This window comes from Jaculus jaculus, chromosome 12, assembly GCF_020740685.1.
Source record: "Jaculus jaculus isolate mJacJac1 chromosome 12, mJacJac1.mat.Y.cur, whole genome shotgun sequence".
In the NCBI taxonomy this organism is placed as follows: Eukaryota; Metazoa; Chordata; class Mammalia; order Rodentia; family Dipodidae; genus Jaculus; species Jaculus jaculus.
Genome location: NC_059113.1, coordinates 29,733,373 through 29,753,539, shown reverse-complemented (window position 1 = coordinate 29,753,539; position 20,167 = coordinate 29,733,373). Strand labels below are relative to the sequence as shown.

At 45.7% G+C, this 20,167-nt stretch overlaps 1 protein-coding gene across 5 annotated transcripts in view; it reads right to left on the bottom strand.

The window, feature by feature from the left end:
* Positions 1–1,676: 1,676 nt before the first annotated feature.
* The window catches only part of Ikbkb (inhibitor of nuclear factor kappa B kinase subunit beta), a 54,648-nt gene continuing 36,157 nt past the window's right edge, over positions 1,677–20,167 (bottom strand). For 4 of the 5 annotated variants that reach the window (XM_004669018.2, XM_045131161.1, XM_045131162.1 and 1 more), the window contains 13 exons: positions 19,817–19,946; positions 19,177–19,371; positions 18,067–18,181; positions 16,444–16,567; positions 15,729–15,880; positions 15,488–15,549; positions 13,974–14,083; positions 12,027–12,076; positions 11,836–11,935; positions 11,510–11,657; positions 7,457–7,584; positions 4,129–4,219; positions 1,677–3,141 (listed from right to left, as the gene is read on the bottom strand). In XM_004669018.2, the coding sequence (XP_004669075.1) occupies positions 3,076–3,141; positions 4,129–4,219; positions 7,457–7,584; positions 11,510–11,657; positions 11,836–11,935; positions 12,027–12,076; positions 13,974–14,083; positions 15,488–15,549; positions 15,729–15,880; positions 16,444–16,567; positions 18,067–18,181; positions 19,177–19,371; positions 19,817–19,946 (1,471 nt within the window). In that variant the 3' untranslated portion in view covers positions 1,677–3,075. The remainder of the gene's footprint in view (positions 3,142–4,128; positions 4,220–7,456; positions 7,585–11,509; positions 11,658–11,835; positions 11,936–12,026; positions 12,077–13,973; positions 14,084–15,487; positions 15,550–15,728; positions 15,881–16,443; positions 16,568–18,066; positions 18,182–19,176; positions 19,372–19,816; positions 19,947–20,167) is intronic. The other variant, XM_045131160.1, reaches the window with a different exon arrangement.

The following is a 20,167-nucleotide window of genomic DNA, read 5'->3' as shown; positions in this document are numbered from 1 at the left end:
GAGTCTACTGCTGAAGACACCATACATTTTGGTTTCAAGACACTAAGAAATCAAGCTGGAACTGATTGACTGTCATTGTGCTGAAAAGTGCTGTGCAGGCTTCTGGGAGATAGTCTTCAATAGTCTTATCCAGCAGTGGGCCCCATGAGTTACACAGCCAAATGCTCAGGCAAGGTGTGCCCACTAGTGTAGTAGTGGCACTATTGTTATGGGGTAACCAACTGCTGATTGGATTTGAGGCCTCTTCCACAGGAGGGAATTCATGCCTGGTGCTGAAAACCCAGTCAGAAGCCTGTATGGCTAGAAGGGTCACAGGCCCTAGGAGGGAAGCTGCTCTTTTGTTAAATGGACATAATGTGCCCATCAAATTGACCTCTAGATGTTTATACAAAAAGGTTCATGTTGCTCTCACCTTTGGTCAGAGGAGTTTCTTTTTGTAGCTGGAAGTGACTACCAGCAAGACTCAAAACTCCTCAAAGTTCTGTGACTTAGCGCCTGTCCTTGGTGGGAGAACTTGCATTTACACACAATTGAGATGACGAGATTTATGACTTCTGGGCCTATACTTACTTGGTTAAGTGTTTGGTTTTGGAATTGAGGCTGCACTGGGCTGAGCTCTTGAATGACGAAGTGGATGTACTCTGCATGTTCGACTAGTAAGGACTGTTGAGGGACAAGAAGGTACACTGGAAGTGGGTTGAACGGTGGCCCCCAAGATGTGCCCATACCCTAAGTCTTATGCTACTCCTTTGGCAAAATGTGTGATTGCACTGAAGTCTCAAGAGATACTTATCCTAGATTTTCTAGTTTGTTTTTTTTTTTTTTTTTTTTTTGAGGTAGGGTTTCACTCTAACCCAAGCTGACCTGGAATTCACTCTGTAGTCTCAGAGTGGCCTCGAATTCACGATCCTCCTACCTCTGCCTCCTGGGTGGGATTAAAGGTGTGCGCCAGCACTCCTGGCCTTATGCTAGATTTTCTAGACCAGCTCTCAATCCAATAATGAGCGCACTCATAATGACACACGAGGACCACTGACAGAGGAGGCTGCAGGGCTGTTTTGGTCTGAATGTGAACCATCTGCCACAGCAGCCCTGCTGCCTAATGGCACTACTTTGGGAGATTGTGGAACTTTGGGGACACAGGGCCATGGGATGGGACCTGGGTGCTGGAGGACAGCTGTGCTTCGGCTTGACCTGTTTGCTTCCTGACTGCATGCAGCATACCAGCGCCTCCCTTCCTAGCCAGGAGTTGCTTCTGTTCTTTCCTCCCTGCCATGATGCACTGTGCCCTCTCAAACCAGCCCAAATAAGGTATTTTGTCTTAGCCAAGAGAAAAACAACGAATACACCCATGCTGGGGTAGAATGCAGCCACAAGGGTTAGCTAGAGCTACCAGAGACAGGAGGAGGCAAGGGACAGAATCTTCCTCTGAGCCTTCAGTGAAGGTATAATAAACCTGATAATGTCTAGCTTTCAATTCCTGGCCTTCAGAACTGTGAGGATAAATTTATAACCAGGTGTTGTGGTACATACTTTAGTTCCAGCACTTGGGAGGCAGAGGTAGGAGCATGGCTATGAGTTCAAGGCCAGTCTGAGGCTACAGAGTGAGTTCCAGGTCAGCCTGGGCTAGAGTGAGACTCTGCCTTGAAAAAAAAAAAAGAGAGGACAAACTTACGTTGTTCTAGCCATGTAATTTTAATCTTATTTCCTATTTTGTCTCCTTTCCAGGTTTATAAAATCATGTTCTCAAACTCTAGGTATTCTAGATGTTGATCAACATTAAACGAGTATGAGGGAGGGGAGGTAGAGTTCTATGATCAAATTATGTTGGTTAGCAGTGGATTTATATAGTGTTAAGCTAGCATCTTTATTGTAAGATTTTTTTCAGATACTTTCCAGTGCACTGTGTGAATCTATAAGATGAATGAATTACAGCCTAAAGCATTTCCCATTCTTGACCGGGGACTGTTTCCTATATCCACTGCAGCCACTTGGTGAAATTCCTATGCTCTAATTTTCTTCTCCAAATGCACCTGCTTATAAGAACCAGAGCTTGCTTTGCTTTTTGCGCATGTGTACATGCATGCACGCACCCAAGTTTATGTGATGTTGGAGCAACAATCATACTGCACTACTTATTATACAGGTAATTTTCCATTATGTTGGATTTTGACTGCACAAGTTCTAACCATGAGTATGGTACAAATAAAACTGTAGAGCCTAGAATACACATTTGAATCATGTTACAAAATATAGAGACAATGTTTAAAATAAACCAATTCAATAATATAGCTAAGCTGATGTGAGTGGTGGCAACCCCACCCCATCAGCACACACAGGTGGATGTGACGGGCGTCGAGGTGCAGCATGGTGTTCAGCAGCCTAGCAGCTGGCACCCACCACACCATGCCATCTTCCCTATGACAACTGACTCTCAGGAAATCCTTGGGACTCAAAAGAAGGTTGCTGCTCTTCCCATCTGGCTCTGTGAGTCACTGTGGCTTCCAGACAGCAGACAGCAGGAGCTGGGCATGAATATAACTCACTCAAAGTCGTGTGCCAAACAATCACTAGCACAGTGGATAAAATCAGATTTAGCAGCGATGAAAAGGAAACAAGCAAAGTGGACGGGGCTGCCAAACCTACCACTAAAAGTCTGAGAGAGGCTAGATCCACATGAAGTCCTAGCTGTAAGGAGAGGGAAGACAGGCAGATCAGGACCTCCTGGAGTCCAGACAGGACAGGAGGGCAGCTATGCTGAAACATTCAACGGCAGACATTTGTCCAGTGTCTGTATGGCAAGCTGTACTCGGCACTGTTCTCACAGCAAAGGAAGCAGCTGTGAAGGCATTTCCCCACATTCTCTTATCTGGGTTCACTTGGCCTTTGTGATGGAGGGCTTCCCGTGTGCAGACAGAGCCAGCAACAGCCTGGCGATGGCACAGTTCTGATCCAGGGTGAACATCCCAGCTGCTGGGGGAGTGAGGTCTCTTTCTAGATGCTGGAGACTACTGGGACATCATCATGGCAAGAGCCACCAGGGGAGAGCCAAGGAAGGGCCAGGTGAGGCTTCAGTCACAAGGCCTGTTCCAGGCCACCCTGTTCTTCATCTTCCATCTGTAACCAGCTCCAGTCCAAAGTCTGAAAGTCAACAATTACATTAAATGCACAGCAGCCACTGTGGACCTAAGCTATGTTTCCTCTTCAGGACATAACTAGGCACACTTTGGAATTAAGTGTTAACCCTTTATCAACAGTAGTCCTATTTCGGGTCACCCTGGAATCAAGAGAATTATACAATCAAAACTGTGCAGGAGATAGCCTTTGGACTAGCTCACAGTCTTTAGAATTCTGTGCCTATGGAAACTGGGAGGCCACTTTCAGCACTACCTGTAACACACAGCTCTCATGCATTTACTGTAAGTAGGTGGTCCTGAGCTAATCTAGCTATCCATTCCCAACTGCACCGGGCTGGGTAAAGCTTTCTTTCTCCTGGCCAAAGGGCCAGCAAGCTCTGAAATGATGGAAATCGATAGAACCTGGAGGCAAAGAGCAGTAAGTGACAGGCTGGTAGTGGGGTCTCTTGTGATTCTTCCCCATGCTAAGAAGTGTGAGAGGTAAGCAGATGATTGTATTAGCTGACGAAAATCTACTCAGACATCTACAGGAGTGATTAACATGTTCCCAGTGATTGTATCTTTGCCATCATAAACCTTTATCTTGGCTGGTTTTTCTTCAGGTCACTTTCCCTGTGCCTAGCAGTGCCTATGGCTAAGCTATGAGTCCTTGAGATACAGAACCAGGACAGGTTCTTGTTAGTTCACCAGAGTCTAGAACAGTGCTCAGCACACCATGATGCTCAGCAATGGCGTCCAAGGAGCAGATGAGGATGGGCTTCTGGGAATACTGCTTACTGTCTCCTCAAGATGAAGTCTAGTGGAGATTAAGGTGATACATATAATATTGTAAACATGTGATAATTAGGAACAACTTGAAGATGGACTAGCACATCAGAAATATCTACTGAGACCAAGGCTAACAATGGACCAGCTTTCACCTTTCTTTTCCTTTTTTTGCTGTAGAAAAAAGGGATATGGGGTAGATGGGACCCCCCCCACAGATAGTTACCATGAAACTCTGGTGCTGCCCCTTCACGGTCTCTTGCAGGGCACTTTCAAGCTGGGTGTAGAGAGTATGTGCTTCAGCCAGTAGCTCCTCACTAGAGACAACGACAGAATCACTACAGGAGCAGCTTAGAGGAGCAAGCACTACTGTTTTAAAATATGCTAAAAAGCTGTTGACCCCGTGTGCGTGCGCGCACACACATATGGCTGCCACAGCCTGCACGGGGAGGTCAGAGGACAACTTCAGGCGCTGGCCCTCACCTCCCATCTTTTGGAGGCAGGATCTCTTTGTTGGTCACCAGCAGGCCGGCTGGCCCGTGGGCTTCCAGTTCACCAACTCCCATCCCATAGGAGTGCTACAAGTACAGACACTCCCTGCTTTCTGGGTTTGATGAGGGTTCTGGGGATCCAGACTCAGGTGCGCATGCTTTTACCCGCTGAGCCATCTACTTTTAAAAACAAAGTAACAGTTTCTTTGATCCTGCCTATCTTAAAGCACCACGTCACCGAACAGTAATTTCATTTGACCGGTTAAATATTTTTCAGGGGCTGGAGAGATGGTTCAGCCATTAAGGTGCTTGCCTGCAAAGCCTAAGGACCCAAGTTCGATTCCTCAGTACCCATATAAAGACCAATGCACTAAGTAGCACATGCATCTGGAGTTTGTTGGCAGTGGCAGGAAGCCCTGGCATGCCTATACTCACTCTCTCTGTATCTGCCTCTTTCTCTCTCTCAAATAAATAAATTAAGAAAAACTTTTCAGATGTTCAAATCTATTCAGAAAAAATACTGTTGAAAATATGAGTGTAAATAGATTTCTGTTTAACTAAAAAGCAAAAGACTTTTTTTTTTTCTGACTTACAAGACAAATAAATTTCACTCCACACTCCCATTATCTGTTTCCTAACTTTTTTGGGGGAGGGGTCAGTGCTGGGACTTGAACCCAGGATGCTGTACATACTACACAAGTTCTCTACCCCTAAGCTATAACACCAAGCCACAGATTACTTATTTAAGAGAGACACAGACGGACACAGCATGGGTACACCAGGGTCTGTCGCCTCTGTAAACAAGTTCCAGGTGCAAGCACCACTTTGTGCATCTGGCTTTACATAGATACTGGGGAATTGAACCCAGGCTGGCAGACTTTGCAAGCAAGTACCTTTAAATTGCTGAGCTTTCTTCCCTAGCCCCAACTAGCCCACAGTTTTTAAAATTTTTATTTTATTTATTTATTTGAGAGAGAGAGCGCACACCAGGGCCTCCAGCCACTGCAAATGAACTCCAGATGCATGTGCCCCTTGTGTATCTGGCTTTTGTGAGCCCTACAGAATCGAACTAGGATCCTTTTGGGCTTTGCATGCAAACGCCTTAACTGCTAAGCTAGCTCTCCAGCCCCAACCCACAGTTTTTGAAATAAAGACAAATTCATGAGTTCCCATAGTCCTTTGTGATCTTTCAACACACAAACTTCTAGGGACCCATCTGATCACTCTTTATTCTAGTTGGTGACTGCACTCCAAGTTGCAGGTATTAGTGACTTCCAACGCAATCTCTATAGGGTAGTTCATAGTCCTGAACCGTGGTTGAGAAAAGCATTTCCAGCAGCCTGAACAGGACTTATTCCTATCATTGGTAATCACTGCACTTGCTGCTGCAGGATCTTTAGACTCTTCTGCTGTAGACTTTAAGGCTGCTGTGAAAGGCATGCTTTCAGGAACACTGAACACTCTGTATGGCAGCCACGGGTCCAGCATGAGAGTGACCTTTGACATGGTGCAGCTGCCAAGAATAAGCTTTTCAAAAACATCTTTTTTGATATTTGGTGCATTTGTCACAAAGTTTGTCTGCTGCATATGTACAGAGTTGTGTAATCATCATTATATGTAGTTGTAGGAAATGTTATATGATATCACTCTGAAAAGAAATCTCGGATCTATTACCAGTCAGTTCCATGGCCTTCCCCATTGACACCAGGCTAATGTCAACCTCTTTTCCATGCCTAAAAACTTGTCTACAGAAACTGTTTTTAATTATATTCAGTACCTGACACCCAGGACACAGAAGATGCTAACTGCAGTAGACCTGAACAAAACAGACCCTATAAAGAGTCCATCAGTGTGTGTGGATGGTGAATACGTTGAAAGCTAGGCAAGCACAGACGTGACGTGCCATGAAAAAAGGGCATCTAAGGAAGGAGGGTCGGTCCAGTAAGAGTGGCAGTCCTTACACTTCAGTGTGCAGCAGAACTAGCTAGAGAACTGCTGGGCACTACTCCAATTCAGAAGGTTTCCGGTAGAACCCGAGAACCTGCACTTCTGCTGCGGCTAGTGGTCAGGGGGAGACTAAGGGCTGAACCAGAGCAAGCCATTTGCAAGAGACAGGAGACCAACCCAAGGGCTCACTGGTGGTGATTGTAAATGCCTGAAGTTCAGAAAGGAGTAAAATTGCTGCTAGTGACTAAGCAACTTGATCAAAGTGGCATTAAGGGAGCAGAGGAGACACAGCAGCTTGGTCACTCCAGATGGTGGCTAGGAGGGAGGAGTGTACCTCATGAGGTGGGTTTGGAGGAACAAACAGCATCAATACAATAATAACATAACTTCCACTTCTAACATACTCTCACTAAGTGCCAGAATTCAACCCTCAAACAAAGGAACCTAGTCAGCAAGTGAGTGATAAGAGACAATGGGAGCAGAATAAAAATCAGGTTTGTGGGCTGGAGAAATGGCTTAGTGGTTAAGCACTTGCCTATGAAGCCTAAGGACCCTGGTTCTAGGCTCAGTTCCTCAGTACCCACATAAACCGCATGCACAAGTTGGCGCATGGATCTGGAGTTTGTTTGCAGTCGCTGGAGGCCCTGATGCACCTTATTCTCTCTCTCTCTGCCCCTTTCTCTGTCTGTCGCTCTCAAATAAATAATAAAAATAAACTAAGAAAATAAAAAAACAGATTCATATTAAAAAAAAGTTAGGTTTGTGGGCTGGAGAGATGGCTTAGTGGTTAACGCATTTGCCTGAAATGCCCAACGACCCAGGTTTGATTCCTTAGTACCCACATAAAGCCAGATACAAAAAGTGGTGCATGCATCTGGAGTTTGTTTGCAGTGGACAGAGGCCCTGGTGTGCCCATTCTCTCCCTCTTTGCCTTCTCAAATAAATAAAATATATTTTAAAAAGTTAAGTTTGTGACTACAGGTCCTCATATATATAACAAAGATAAGCAAACATAAGACCCTCAGACAGATGTGATTGGGTCTAAATGCATTCCCATCTCCATGTTCTCCCCATGCGCCCTTAAATTTACATTTGGCACTTTCAAGCATGATTTACCTTTTCTGGGCTGACTGAGGTGCACTTTCGCAGGCAGTGGAACTCTGGGACATTAGCTGCCCAGGGTGACTGAGTCGAGAGGTATTCATGCTGTCTGGGCTTCCGCTGACAGGACCCCGGACCTTGCTCTGAAAGATAGTCAAAAAGGCAATCAACAAAATTCTGGAGTCAAGACATGAAATAAATTCTGCATCATACCGCATACTTTCCCATGAAACAGTTGGCTGCAAGATACCACAGCTATTCCTAGAAACGACAGTCAACATGTCTGTCCACGCCAACAGCTGGGACTTGGACTTCAGTCTCGAGTGTTTTTGCATCCACAGCTGTGCTTCCTGAGAAAGGGTTCTAAGAACAGGGAGCCTTAAGTGCCTGCGTTCATAGGTTTTCTTCCAGTTGTTTGACTTGTTAGCAAGCTCTTACAGGGACAGAAGACAAAGGTGCTTTTACTCTCTTCCAAGTAGGAGACTAAGACCCATGAAGTGGATAAGAGACTGGAGTACACTACCCATACCGTAGCTGAGAAGAAAACCAACACGTTCTGGTGGCCGGGAGTGCTGTGGCCGGCCTTTCTCCGAGCCAAGGCTCAGCCAGCAGCTTCTGCACTGCCTGTCGCCGCCCACGGCCCATAACCATGACCTGTGGCCAGTTCCTCAGCACTTCTAGCCACATCTCCAGCTGAGTCTCTGACCACCCATGTATGCCTCATTGTCCCTGCTCCTCCTTTCACTACTGCCTGCAGTTCCACAGCCCCCCCCCCACTTGACCCCTGCACCCCCCCTCTACCAGTGCCTTTCAAGTAAGCAGTTTTGTACTGCTCCTCACCTATCTGCTGCTCCATCTGTGGAGGCACTCAGCCGCCCTCCTCTTTCAGTTTTGCCCTGGGCTTGGACCAGTGAGCACAGCAGGTTGCTGTGCCGACTGACTCCTACAGCTGAGGTAGCCTGCTCCCCACACGGGCTCCTGAGCTCCAGTTCCCCACTCTGGTCCTCACTCTTAGTGCTGAGGTCTGTCAAAGTGCCATATCCAGGCTCCAACTTCTCCCCCATCTCTGATGCCACGAATCTCCTGAACACTGTTTCCTCCTGCTTGGCCTACAAATGTGTTCTAGTTTTGAGAATCCATATAAAAGACCATCTCTCTCACTGCTAAAAGCCTCTATCTACACAGCCTCCATCTTTTTGTCATTCTTTTACTTTGTTTTCTGAGACAGGGTCTTGCTATATAGCCCAGTCTGGCCTTGAACTCAAGATCCTTCTGCCCCAGACTCCAAATTGCTGTGATTACGGTGTATGCCACCATGCCAGACTTTTGCTCTTGAGACTGGTTACTAATTACTGAACAGCTTTCTTGCCATCCCATCTCAGCTCTCACAAACCTGCACAGTGGGTTACTCTCCACTGACTTCCAAGACATGTTGTTTCATGGCTCACTCCTTTCTGTTAGCTCTCTTTTTGGTTTACATTTTCTCTGAGTGACACTCACTGGCATCACAGCTGCAGTAAGATGGTGTGCCCATGTTCATTACAGCCTCAAAAACAAATAGCAGTAACCACAAAGCCCTTGGAATAAACTTAACCAAAGAAGTGAAACCTTTTTCAATGAAAAATTTAAAACAATGGAAAAGGAAATTAAAGACACTGGAACAGTGAAAGACCTCCTCCCATGCTCATGGATCTGAAGAATTTGTATTGTGAAAATGGCTATCTTACCAAAAGCAACTATAGACTCAATGTAACCTCTATCAAAAATTACAATAGTATTTTTACAGAAATAGAAAAAATAATCCCCAAATTCATATGGAAACACAGAAGACCCTGGGTAGCTAAAGCAACCCTTAGTTAAAATAACAGAGCTGGAGTTATCACTGTACCTGACTTCCAGGTCCACTGGAGCACAGTAACAGAAACAGCATGGTACTGGCACATAAGCCAGACTCAGATCAAGGGAACAGAATAAAGGACCCGGATTCAAACCCACATACTAACAGCTTGCTGATGTTGGACAAAGATACCAAAAATACCTATCTCAAAAAGGACAATGGGGCTTGGAAACTGAATATCCACATGCAGAAGAATGAACCTAGATTTCACTCTGTACACAGATAAATCTCAAAGTGATAAAAGAATAAGATCTGAAGTGATTAGAGAAAAAAGCAGGGAAGATTCCCAGATGCAGGTATAGGTAGGCACTTTCCAAAAATGACTCCAATTGCTCAGGAAATAATGGCGAAAACTGACAAATGAAATGACATGAAATTTTCTATATAGCAAAGGAAACAATGAGCAGAGTAAAGACATAGCCTAAAGAACGGGAAAAAAATCTTCCCAAGTACACATCAGATAGAAGATTCATATTTCAGTTATAATAAGAACTCCACAAACCAAACACCAAGAAATCAAACAATGCAATTAATAAATGAACTAATGAAATGAATAGACAGTTCTCAAAATATGGACAAATGGCCAATAAACACATGAAAAGATGTTCTACATCATTAACCAACAGAGAAATCCAAGTTTAAACTATATTTAGATTCCTTCTCTCCCCATTCAGAATGAGGTGAGATTTTTAAAAAGACAACAAATTCTGGCAAAGACAGAGAGAAATGGGAATCCTATACACTGGTGGTAGGAATGTAAGCTAGTACGGTCACCACGGAAATCAGTATTGGGGGTTCCTCAAAAAACTAAAAGTAGATCTTTCATAAGACCCAGTTATGCCATTTCTGGGCATTTACCCAAAGGACCCCAGGTCAATATACCACAGAGATACTTGAATACCAATGTTTACTGTAGCATGATTTACAACAGCCAAGTTACAGAACAAACCTAGGTGTTTAACAGAGGAATGGATTAAAAAAATGTGGCGTATATACACAATGAAATTTTTTCAGCCATAAAAAGAATGAAATTAAGCCAGGTGTGGTGGCGCATGCCTTTAATTCTAGTACTTGGGAGGCAGAGGTGGGAGGATCTCCATGAGTTTGAGGCCACCCTGAAACTACATAGTGAATTCCAGGTCAGCCTGGACTAGAGTGAAACCCTACCTCGAACCCCCCCCCCCAAAAAATTAGAAAATAAAATTTCATTTTCAGGAAAATGGATACAACTAGATATCATATTAAGCAAATTAAGTCAGTCTTACAAATACCATGTTTTGACTCATTTGTGGATCCTAGATTTAATATAGGTACATAAAATCATGTATCCAATTTTATACAAAAGTAGAAATAAAGCTGTCTAGGGAACCAGTGAGGGGAGAAAGGAGGAGTGTGGGACATATGGTCCCTCCTTCCCTCTCTGTACGTCTCATTATGTAGCTCAGACTGGGCTAGAACTCATAGTCCTCCTGTGTCAGCCTTCCCAGTGCTGGGATCATGGGAGTGCACGCTCCTGCTCAGCTGTGCACGTGTGTGCGGCTAGGGGTTGCACCCATGGCCTTGTGAACACCAGGCAAACATTCTACCATGGATCCCCATCCCTAACACCAACAGGTTCTGAGGAGACATTCAGATGACAGACACTGAGGTCACATGAAGATACAGACACAGATAAGACAGATACAGCCCCAAGCCAAGGAAGGCTTACAGCCACTGAAGCTGGTAAAGGCCCCTGGGGCTACTAGAGGGAACACCATCCTTCTAACATCTGGATTTTAAACTTCTGGTCTCTGGAGTGCCAAGGAATTATGTCTGCTTTGGTAATTACAGCAGCCACCTCCTATGAGCTCTTCCTCCAGGGAGCCTCCCTATCCATTCCATGTTACAAAAAAAGCTAGTTGGCTGGGTGTGGTGGTGCACGCCTTTAATTCCAGCACTCAGGAGGTAGAGGTAGGAGGATCACCATGAGTTTGAGGCCAGCCTGAGATTACAGAGTAAATTCCAGGTCAGCCTGGGCTCCCTACCTTGAAAAAACAAAACACAAACAAACAAAAAAACAAACCTAGTGGAATAGCTAGAGGTGGGGAGCCTGCTGCTGGTCCTTGGTCTCCTGGCAAACAGTGACAGTACAGGGCAAGGGAGCTGAGAGGCGGGGGCGAGGGCTCACTCACACATGCAATCTTCAGGAGGTTCCAGAGCTCCTTCTGCCGCTTCTCCTGAAGCCGGACGACAGTCTTCTCATCCTCATTCATTAAACTCACTACCTCTTCCACCTTGGGCAGCAATTCCAGAGCCTTCTGCTTGCAAACCACGGTTTTACTGGGAAGGACAAACGTGCCACATTTAGTGAGCTGTGGGGGCACAAGCACATATTGCCAGACTATTAAGACCCGGTCAGCCGCCGTGGGAGCCAACCACAGCAGAGCGAGGGAACCGGCCTCATTGACACCTTGCCCTGGCTCCACGTCTCGTCCCGTAGCAGGAGAGGGGCGCCTACCTGAGCTGCGTATAGATCACTCGTACTTTCTTCTCGAAGCTTTGGATTGCTTGAAGTAGCAGCCGTACCATTTCTTGACTGTCGCCATCTGTTCGCTGGTCTGAGGAGGAAAATGATCTAGTTGCTCCCAGTGGCCAACAGAGTGCATCAAAAACAAGACAAGAAGGGGCAAAGCAGCCAGAACCTCCTACCTCTTGGCCTTTCCCTTAGTCTCCTGTAGAGTTCCCTTGCTTGCTCCTCTCTGGAACAGAGAAAAAGCTGTTCAGATTCAAGGCCCAACAGTCACATGTGAAGGGCTAGTCTGCTAATCACTGATTTCTGGGCACAACTGGTCACATGTCTTCAATGGGAGAAGACTGACATTCCTGGTGAAATGTCTATAGTAAGCAAACGACCACTCTCACTGCCAAAAGTCAAACAAGGGTAAGTGAAGAAAGCAGCCTCAGGGAAAGGAGCATCTACTCCTCCCTGGGTCCCTTCTCTGCTTGGTTTCTGCAAGAGGGATTCCAGATGCCATCCTGGGACCCAAACAAGGAAACCCTTACCCTCACAAACTTGAGTCCACGGCTGGACACCAACTCCTATCCCTTCAACAGCTTCGAAAGAAGACTCTAACTGGTTCTGGTCTCACAAATCTATAATTCCGTCACTCTCAGGAGGACTGCTCCAAGTTTGAGGCCAGCCTGGGCTACCTGGAGAGTAACAGGCTACCTAGGGTTATATCACAAGATCTATCTCTCTCTCGCTTTCTTAAAAAAAAAAAAAAAAAAAAAGGAAAGACAAGAAAAGAAAGAAAGTAACCAAAAAATTGGGGCTTGGAAGATGAACCAATAGGTAAGAGCACTTGTCACATACGCATGAGGATTTGAGCTGGATCCTTAGCACTCACACCAAAAGCCAGGCCAGACTGTGCATGCCTTTAACACCAGTGCTGAGTGAGGCAGAGATACAGGAAGACTGCCAGGGCTCCCTGCTCAGCCAGCCTATCAAAAACGCAGTATGAGTTCCGGGTGCAGAGAAAGATCCTGTCTCAAGGAAATAAGGTGGAAGAGCACTAGAGGATACCAGCATTCCTCCTGGCTTCCACATGTGTGCACACGGGGCGTGCAAAACTGCACACACAAGTGCATCACCACACACACAACCAAAAACCAAACAAGGAGAAAGTTCTCATTTGAAAACCTGAGAATAAAGGGTTAAAGAACAAGAGAGCGCAGAGCGCGCAAATCACTTATTTTTAGACAGGATCTCATGTAATCCATGCACCACCACTCCTGGGTTTCTGCAGTGCTGGGTTCCAATCCAGGGTCTTGTGAATGCTAAGCAAGAACTCTACCAAGGGTTTCCCCAGCCCCAGAACAAATAACTTTGTTTGTTTGTTTGTTCTTTGAGGTAAGACCTCACTCTAGATCACGCTGACCTGGAATTCACTATATAGTCTATATAGGGTGGCCTTGAACTCTCAGTGATCCTTCTACCTCTGCCTCCTGAGTGCTGGGATTAAGGGTGTACGCCACCACGCCTGGCACAAATTCTTGATTTTCAGATTTCTCATTCTCAGAATCCTAGTAAAAACATTAGGTAATATTGAGAGCTCAAGTGGCAACACACTCAGTAAACGGACCCACCTGCTTGGTTCCCATCTGTCAGCACACAAGGGCTGCATGCTGCTAGGTCCTCTACGTAGGATGGAAATGCCAGGACACCTCAACCCTTCCTGGAGCCAATGCCAAACTCCTGGGCTGGCTAGGTTCCTCTTCCTGCTCTATTTCCTGCTCTGCAAGCCACACCCGAGCTGGAGTGGGGTGGACTGGACAACCAGGGATGTCTACAATGGGAAAGACTACTTGCATCTACAGTTTTGAATATGAACACTGCTTCTGAAATGCATTGCTTGAATGGTGCCTCACAGATTTGTGACATCAGGTTTTCTTGTCACTTGAGAGATCTAGACACTACAGCTCAGACTGGTGGTCATTTGCCCCAGCTTATGTCTGAAATATGCCAAGATGATTCACTAGGAGGATGGTCCCACTGAGCCTCCTGAAGTGATTCCAATACATCCATATGTGTGTACTCCTCAGGGGTGCTGGTGCATGCTGGGACAGAGCTGCAGCCCACTCCCGGGTGGTACTCACAGGTCATCCAGTGTGCCTCCCTGCTTCCGACCCATTGGGCTCCGCTGTAAGTCCACGATGTCAGTCTGCAGTGCCATCATCCGCTCCACCAAATGCTTTACTTCGTTTTCCTGGTGGAAAAGCTGTGTTAACATCAACTGATGGAAAAAGAGCATTCTGAGGAGCAGGGTTTGCCAGAGCAGGCTGGGAAGAGACCCTCCAAACTTACAGGAGACTCAAGTGACTGGCCAGAAGATACCCGGACTCAGGAGTCAGAATGAGCTGAGTCTGGGTCTCATGCTTACCCCTTTCTATATCCCTGGGCAGTTACTTAACTTTGAGTAGCAGTTTCCTCCTCCATCCAGTAAGCCTCGAGGAGGGCTTAAATAGGACTAAGTAAGATGGTGTAAGTCCAGTCTCTGCCACAGAGAAGATGCCCAATGTACATTGCTTTATCTTCTCTTACTGTGTCTACCCCAAAGCCACCTATGTGGCAGGTGCTGTACATGAGTGCCAAGTTAGGGAGAATGCATACCCCATCAGGCAAGGATATTCTCCTTTAAGCATTCATTAACCCATTAGGACTCACTTATAAAGACAAACATTAAGCCACAGAGACAAAGCTCCTCATCCAGTATACAGGGGATAATGATGGGAAGTCTTGGAACCCAGGGTCTTAGATTTATATATGGCATTAGAGTCACGCTTATTTCCCTGATCTCATGTTGACAGGGTTTTAAGTGGGATCTGATTTACAGTATTCACAGACTTTCTGCCTAGGCTCACTCCTTCCTTCCTTCCTCTCTCTTTCTCCCTTCCTTCCTTTCTTCTTATGGATTTCTTTAAAAACATTTTTTTTGTTTGTTTTTTGAAGCAGAGTCTCACTCTATCCCACACTGACCTTGAACTCACGGTGATCCTCCTACCTTTGCTTCCCAGAGCTGGAATCAAAGGCATGCACTACCACACTTGGCTCTTTTGTTAAAATTCTATTTATTTGCAGGTGTGTGTGTGTGTGTGTGTGTGTGTGATGGGCACACCAGGGTCTCTTACAAGTAAATGAACACCAAACATATGCATGACTTTTTGTGTCTGACTTAATGTGGGTATTAGGAATTGAACTTTGGCTAGCAGGCTTTGTAAGCTAGAGCCTTTAACCACTGAGTTATGCCCCCAGGCCTACATATGGATTTCACAAACCAATAAGCTTGGGCCAAAACCTTTGACAAGAGGGAGTGGTTGATCATTTAACCAATGCCTTCCATAATAGCAAGAGGGCTAAGCCTTTACCACAAGGCCATTTGGCATCTTGCTCCTTGAATAAATTTGGACCATCTCGGTCTCCCTGTGCAGCTCTTAAGCCTGGCCACAGCAGGGCTCGGTTGTATCCATTACTCTTGTTTCTCTCCAGAAAGTCTGATGAAGTTCACATGGTGACACAGCAGATCAACCCAGTGTGTAATGAGAAAGTAGGAAATGTTGGAACAAAGCTTCCCCCACAGCACAAGTACAGGAACCTAGAATGAGTCTCCTACCCGCCCACACAGCTCCACAGCCTGTTCCATTTCCCTCCAGGCCAGCAGCAGTTTATCTGATGCTGGAAAAAAAATTGGGAAGAAAAAAAAAAAAATGAAAAACAAAAACACCACAAAACTAAAACAGAAATAAATAACTAAATTATAAGGGAACAAAAGAAACCTCAGAAAGAAAAAAGAAGGGCAAAAGAAGGAAAAAGGGAAGAACAGTGTCTTTAAGCTCACTGCAGAGCACACTCACTGATCCCAAACTCAGTCTGCTCACTATACTTCTCCAGGTCAATCTGGATGCTGGTTTTAAAGAAATCCAACTTGGCTTTGAGCTGCTGAGCCATGGAGGCCATGGAGTTCTTCATTTTGGAGAGGCAGCTGTTATTCCGAAGGAGATTCATCCTGCAAAAACCACGAGAAACAGAGCCTTGGAACATCTTTGGGATTTAAATACCACTTCCTGTACCATCACAAAACCCTTCAATTCCAAGGGAGGTCTCTGCTATAACAACAGTCATCCTGTTACCAAAGTAGCCACTTATAACTATGAAGACAATTTCCTAAACCTCAGCGATGCATAAAGTTCTATGCCAATTGAAATTAGGCAAAGTACTACACAGAGAGCCAATTATTTGTCCTGACTGGGGAAAGTGTCAGTGTGCCTCCTGCATAATCATCAGGGTGTCTTGCTAACCCAAATTACAATGAACTTTTCCAAGTTCTAAATCGTGTTCAGTTTAGGCACCAGAACCCTCACTTTTCGTTTATCCTCTGGCTCCATCTGTCAGCCATTCACCTCAGCAGGCCAAAAGGGCTTCCCTCCAGCCAGGCCACCCAAGCTTCCCGCCTATCTCCTCTCATCTCTCCTGACAGTTGCCTCTGGATCCCTGCCTTGGCCACCCCCCTAGAGTGTTGGCCACCAAGCAATTTTAAATGCAGTAAGACAGAAATGCCTGGCACAGTACATGGCAGCTCGCTGTCCTTGCTGTAGCCGGTTGCAGTCCTCCTTCAGGGTTTGCATGCTGTGCCAGACTTGGCCCCATACCTTCCTCAGCTGGAAGAAAGGGAGGTTTCGCCTGGGTTCCTGAACTGAACACAGAGACCAACAATTATCAAAGAATTTTTATAAGGAACCACATCCTGCCTGCAGCATTGCTGGTACTTTTAAAAGTTATATAACCATGCATGGCCACATGACTTTGCAGGCACCACACGTTATTACTGGACAACACATTTTGAGTACTCTCTCAATAGTACCAGATGGTCAGTAAATAGCTATTTGATTTGGTTTGAAGAAATATTTTATACACTGCGAATGGAGACACACGCATGTCATCCAAGCACCTGGGAAGCTGAGGGGGGAGGAACAACGGCACTTTGAGGCCAGCTTGGCTTATACAGTGAGTTCAAGGCAAGCCTGGGCTATGCAGCACAATCTTGTCTCAAAGAGAGAAAGAAAGAGAAGGGTGGGGGGCAACATTTTATGATACACTTAGAGACACAGGTGCAGGGGTCCATATATTACCAATAGAAACCCTTGTGTTACCACATTTAGGTTGTATGAAGTTTTATAAAAATATAGCATCAAGCTGGGCATGGAGGCACATGTCATTAATCCCAGCACTTGAGGAGAGGTAGGAACATCACTGTGAGTTCAAGGCCACCCTGAGACTATATAGTGAATTCCAGATCAGCTTGGGCTACAGCAAGTTCCTACCTGGAAAAACCAATATGATATATATGGCATCAGCCACCAGTGCTAGAGATAGCTAAATAACCAAAAAGACTGGTGACCTCAACATCTTGGATCCTTGATCTGTTCTACATGTGTAGGTGGGGATAGCAGGAAACAGGAGAGTGTGATAGATTAAAATATCCATCACACATTTATGCAATGGGAGACTATAAAATCATTAAAAAAAAAATCAGGCAGTTCAACACATCTCATGAAAGAACAATCCAGACAACATACTGAGTGAAGAGGCAGGTATACATCAGTATGTATTTATTTATCCCCAAGAACTTTTCCTAGAATGGGACCTTACTGACCACAAGGCATGTTTATGCTTTAGTACCTTCTGAAATTCTGTAAGGTTTTTTGTAAGTATCACATATATACATTAACTCTGTTGGTTTGTCTTGAGAAAGGTTCTACTATAGCCCAGGCTGGCCTCAGACTCACTATGTAGCAGAGAATAACCTTGAACTCATGATCCTCCTGTTTCCACATTCCCAAAACACATTAATTATTAAAATATGAATGCACCTTCAAAAATAAAGCTCCAGAGTACCTGAGCCACTCCCTGCATGTCCTGCCCTGAGCACCGGGTAAATGGATTTTCTTCATGCCTCTCCTTCCCACTTTGTCCTAAGTATGACAACTATCATTTAAAAAAAATAAGGTGGAGCTGGGTGTGTGGTGCACGCCTTTAATCCCAGCATTTGGGAGACTGAGGTAGGTGGGGTGGCTGTGAGTTCGTGGCCACCCTGAGACTACATAGTGAATTCCAGGTTAGCCTGGGCAAGAGTGAGACCCTACCTCAAAAAAACACAAAACAAAAACAACAACAACAAAAAAGTGTTCTTACGGATACAGCTGACACTTTCAGGTTGGGGCCGTGGGGTGATCTGAGTCTCATAGGTGATTTTACTGTTGTCAAAGAGAAAGACAAGATCCATGTCCAGTGTGTGGCCCTCGTTTAGCTGCAAAGGGACAAGAACATGCTGGGATCTGGGGGCTCTACCCCCTTCTCTGCAGCCACCCATGAGGGGCTGCAGAGCCCTTCCCACTGCTCTCTATCAGCATCAGCCCAGCCCATGGGCACAAAGCCCACATGAGTTCTTTCCGCTCCTAGCACGATTGCTATCCGATCCATGCCTTACTTACAATGCATCACAATCTGCTTTATTCTAATCGCCTCTGTTCTGCCTCTCTGCCAGTATCAATGTCTGGCCCATAGACTTAGGCGAGCTTGTAGCTTCAACCCCTAGCAGGCAGATCTCTGCTACAGGGGACATGTCATGGGGGGTGGGAGGGGGCTGCAGATCTGAATTTCAGCCCAAATGTTGGAGAGAGCAGTTTGAACTCTGGCTGTTCACATTTCATGGCGCTGGCTGTTGTGATGTCATTTTGCTTGGATCTATGAAAGGAAGCCAGCTGCTTTTGCCATTGATGGTGTTCCCTTGGACTCTGTAAGCCTGGAATAAACTACCTTCCTCCTGTATGCTGTAACTGATTGGGTGTTTGTCTCAGCAACAAGAAGTTAATTAACTTTCTCCTGTGCAGAAGCTCCTGGTACACTTTGCACTTCCCTGTGCAAAGTCTTTCTCATCTATTAACATGCTCTCCATCAGTAGGTCTTTAGGCCAGGGACCATGTCTTACACTGACACTGTTAATGCAGGTGACCAACACAGCTATGTACTCACAGAGAATCCTAAGTAGCTTGAGTTGGCCAGGAGAGCCCAGCAGTTTTGGCAATAAAGGTGTAAGACAGCCATATTAGGTGGTGTGGAAGTGACAGTGCAAGCATGACTGATGTGTGTCTCTAGTAAGCCCTCTCCCAGCTCACACAGAGGCGGGTCCATTATGTGTGACTAACTGCTTGACATGGCAGAGTAGCAACTCGGAGAACCATTAGTTTCAAGAAGATCAAGGCAGGGGAAAACAGGGCAGTGTGCAAGAAGGCAGGAGCTCACCTTGCCCTCTGAGGTACACTGAGTAGCAGGCTTGTCAGGGAGCAATGCCAGACCTGCCTCTTGCAACAGCTCTTGATCCTTCTCCAGGATTCCCGTGTCTTCCTGGATTCTTGCCTTTAGGCTCTGCAGACTCTCGTCTTCCGTCACAGGGTAGGTGTGAATGGTGCCTGTGACCATGTTCAAAATATGAACCAGCTGCAACACAACCCAGATGTTATTGGGAAAAAATTCTTTTTTTTATTTTTAATTTTTTAATTTTTATTAACATTTTCCATGATTATAAAATATATCCCATGGTAATTCCCTCCCTTGGGAAAAAAAACTCTTTACAGAGGCTACTGCCTTTGTCAAGATCCCTCAGCTACTTCCAGCACTTCCTAGGGAAGGACTAGCATGAGGAAGAAAGGCTGGGTGCCATGTTCCATGCTCTCCGGACTTCATATTCCCATTTTCCCTTAGTAACAGTGTGGCACCCAGTGACATGGTACCCAGTGACAAACAGCTCAGTTCGCCTATCCTCTTACTTAAGCTGAAACACTCACAGCAACCCAAATTTCCCCACAGGGCTGAGAGGCCACAACCTGCTGTATCCACTGGGGACCACAGCTGTTGCCTTGGAGCTGCCTTGGCTCATACTCACTTTCAAGTTCAGGATGTCATCCAGTGCCTTGAAGCAGCCATTGGGACCGTACTGGGGGTCTGTGCCCCTTTGTCTGGGGTGCCACATAAGCATCAGCTGCAGCCACTTCTCCAGACGCTCAGCCAGGACACTGGAAAGAGCAGAGGATATGAGACACCTGAGCCAGGCTGCCTGGGTGTGCAAACCAAAGCACAGCTTCAGGTGTGTCTCACCATCACACATGTGATGGCAACCAAATGATTACTGAAAATGAAAATGAGAGAAAACAAACGCACATTTCCAACTAATTCAACTAGAAGCTTCTCTCCCACCTGACTTGCTAAAAATAGGGAAGAGTCTGATAATGGGCTC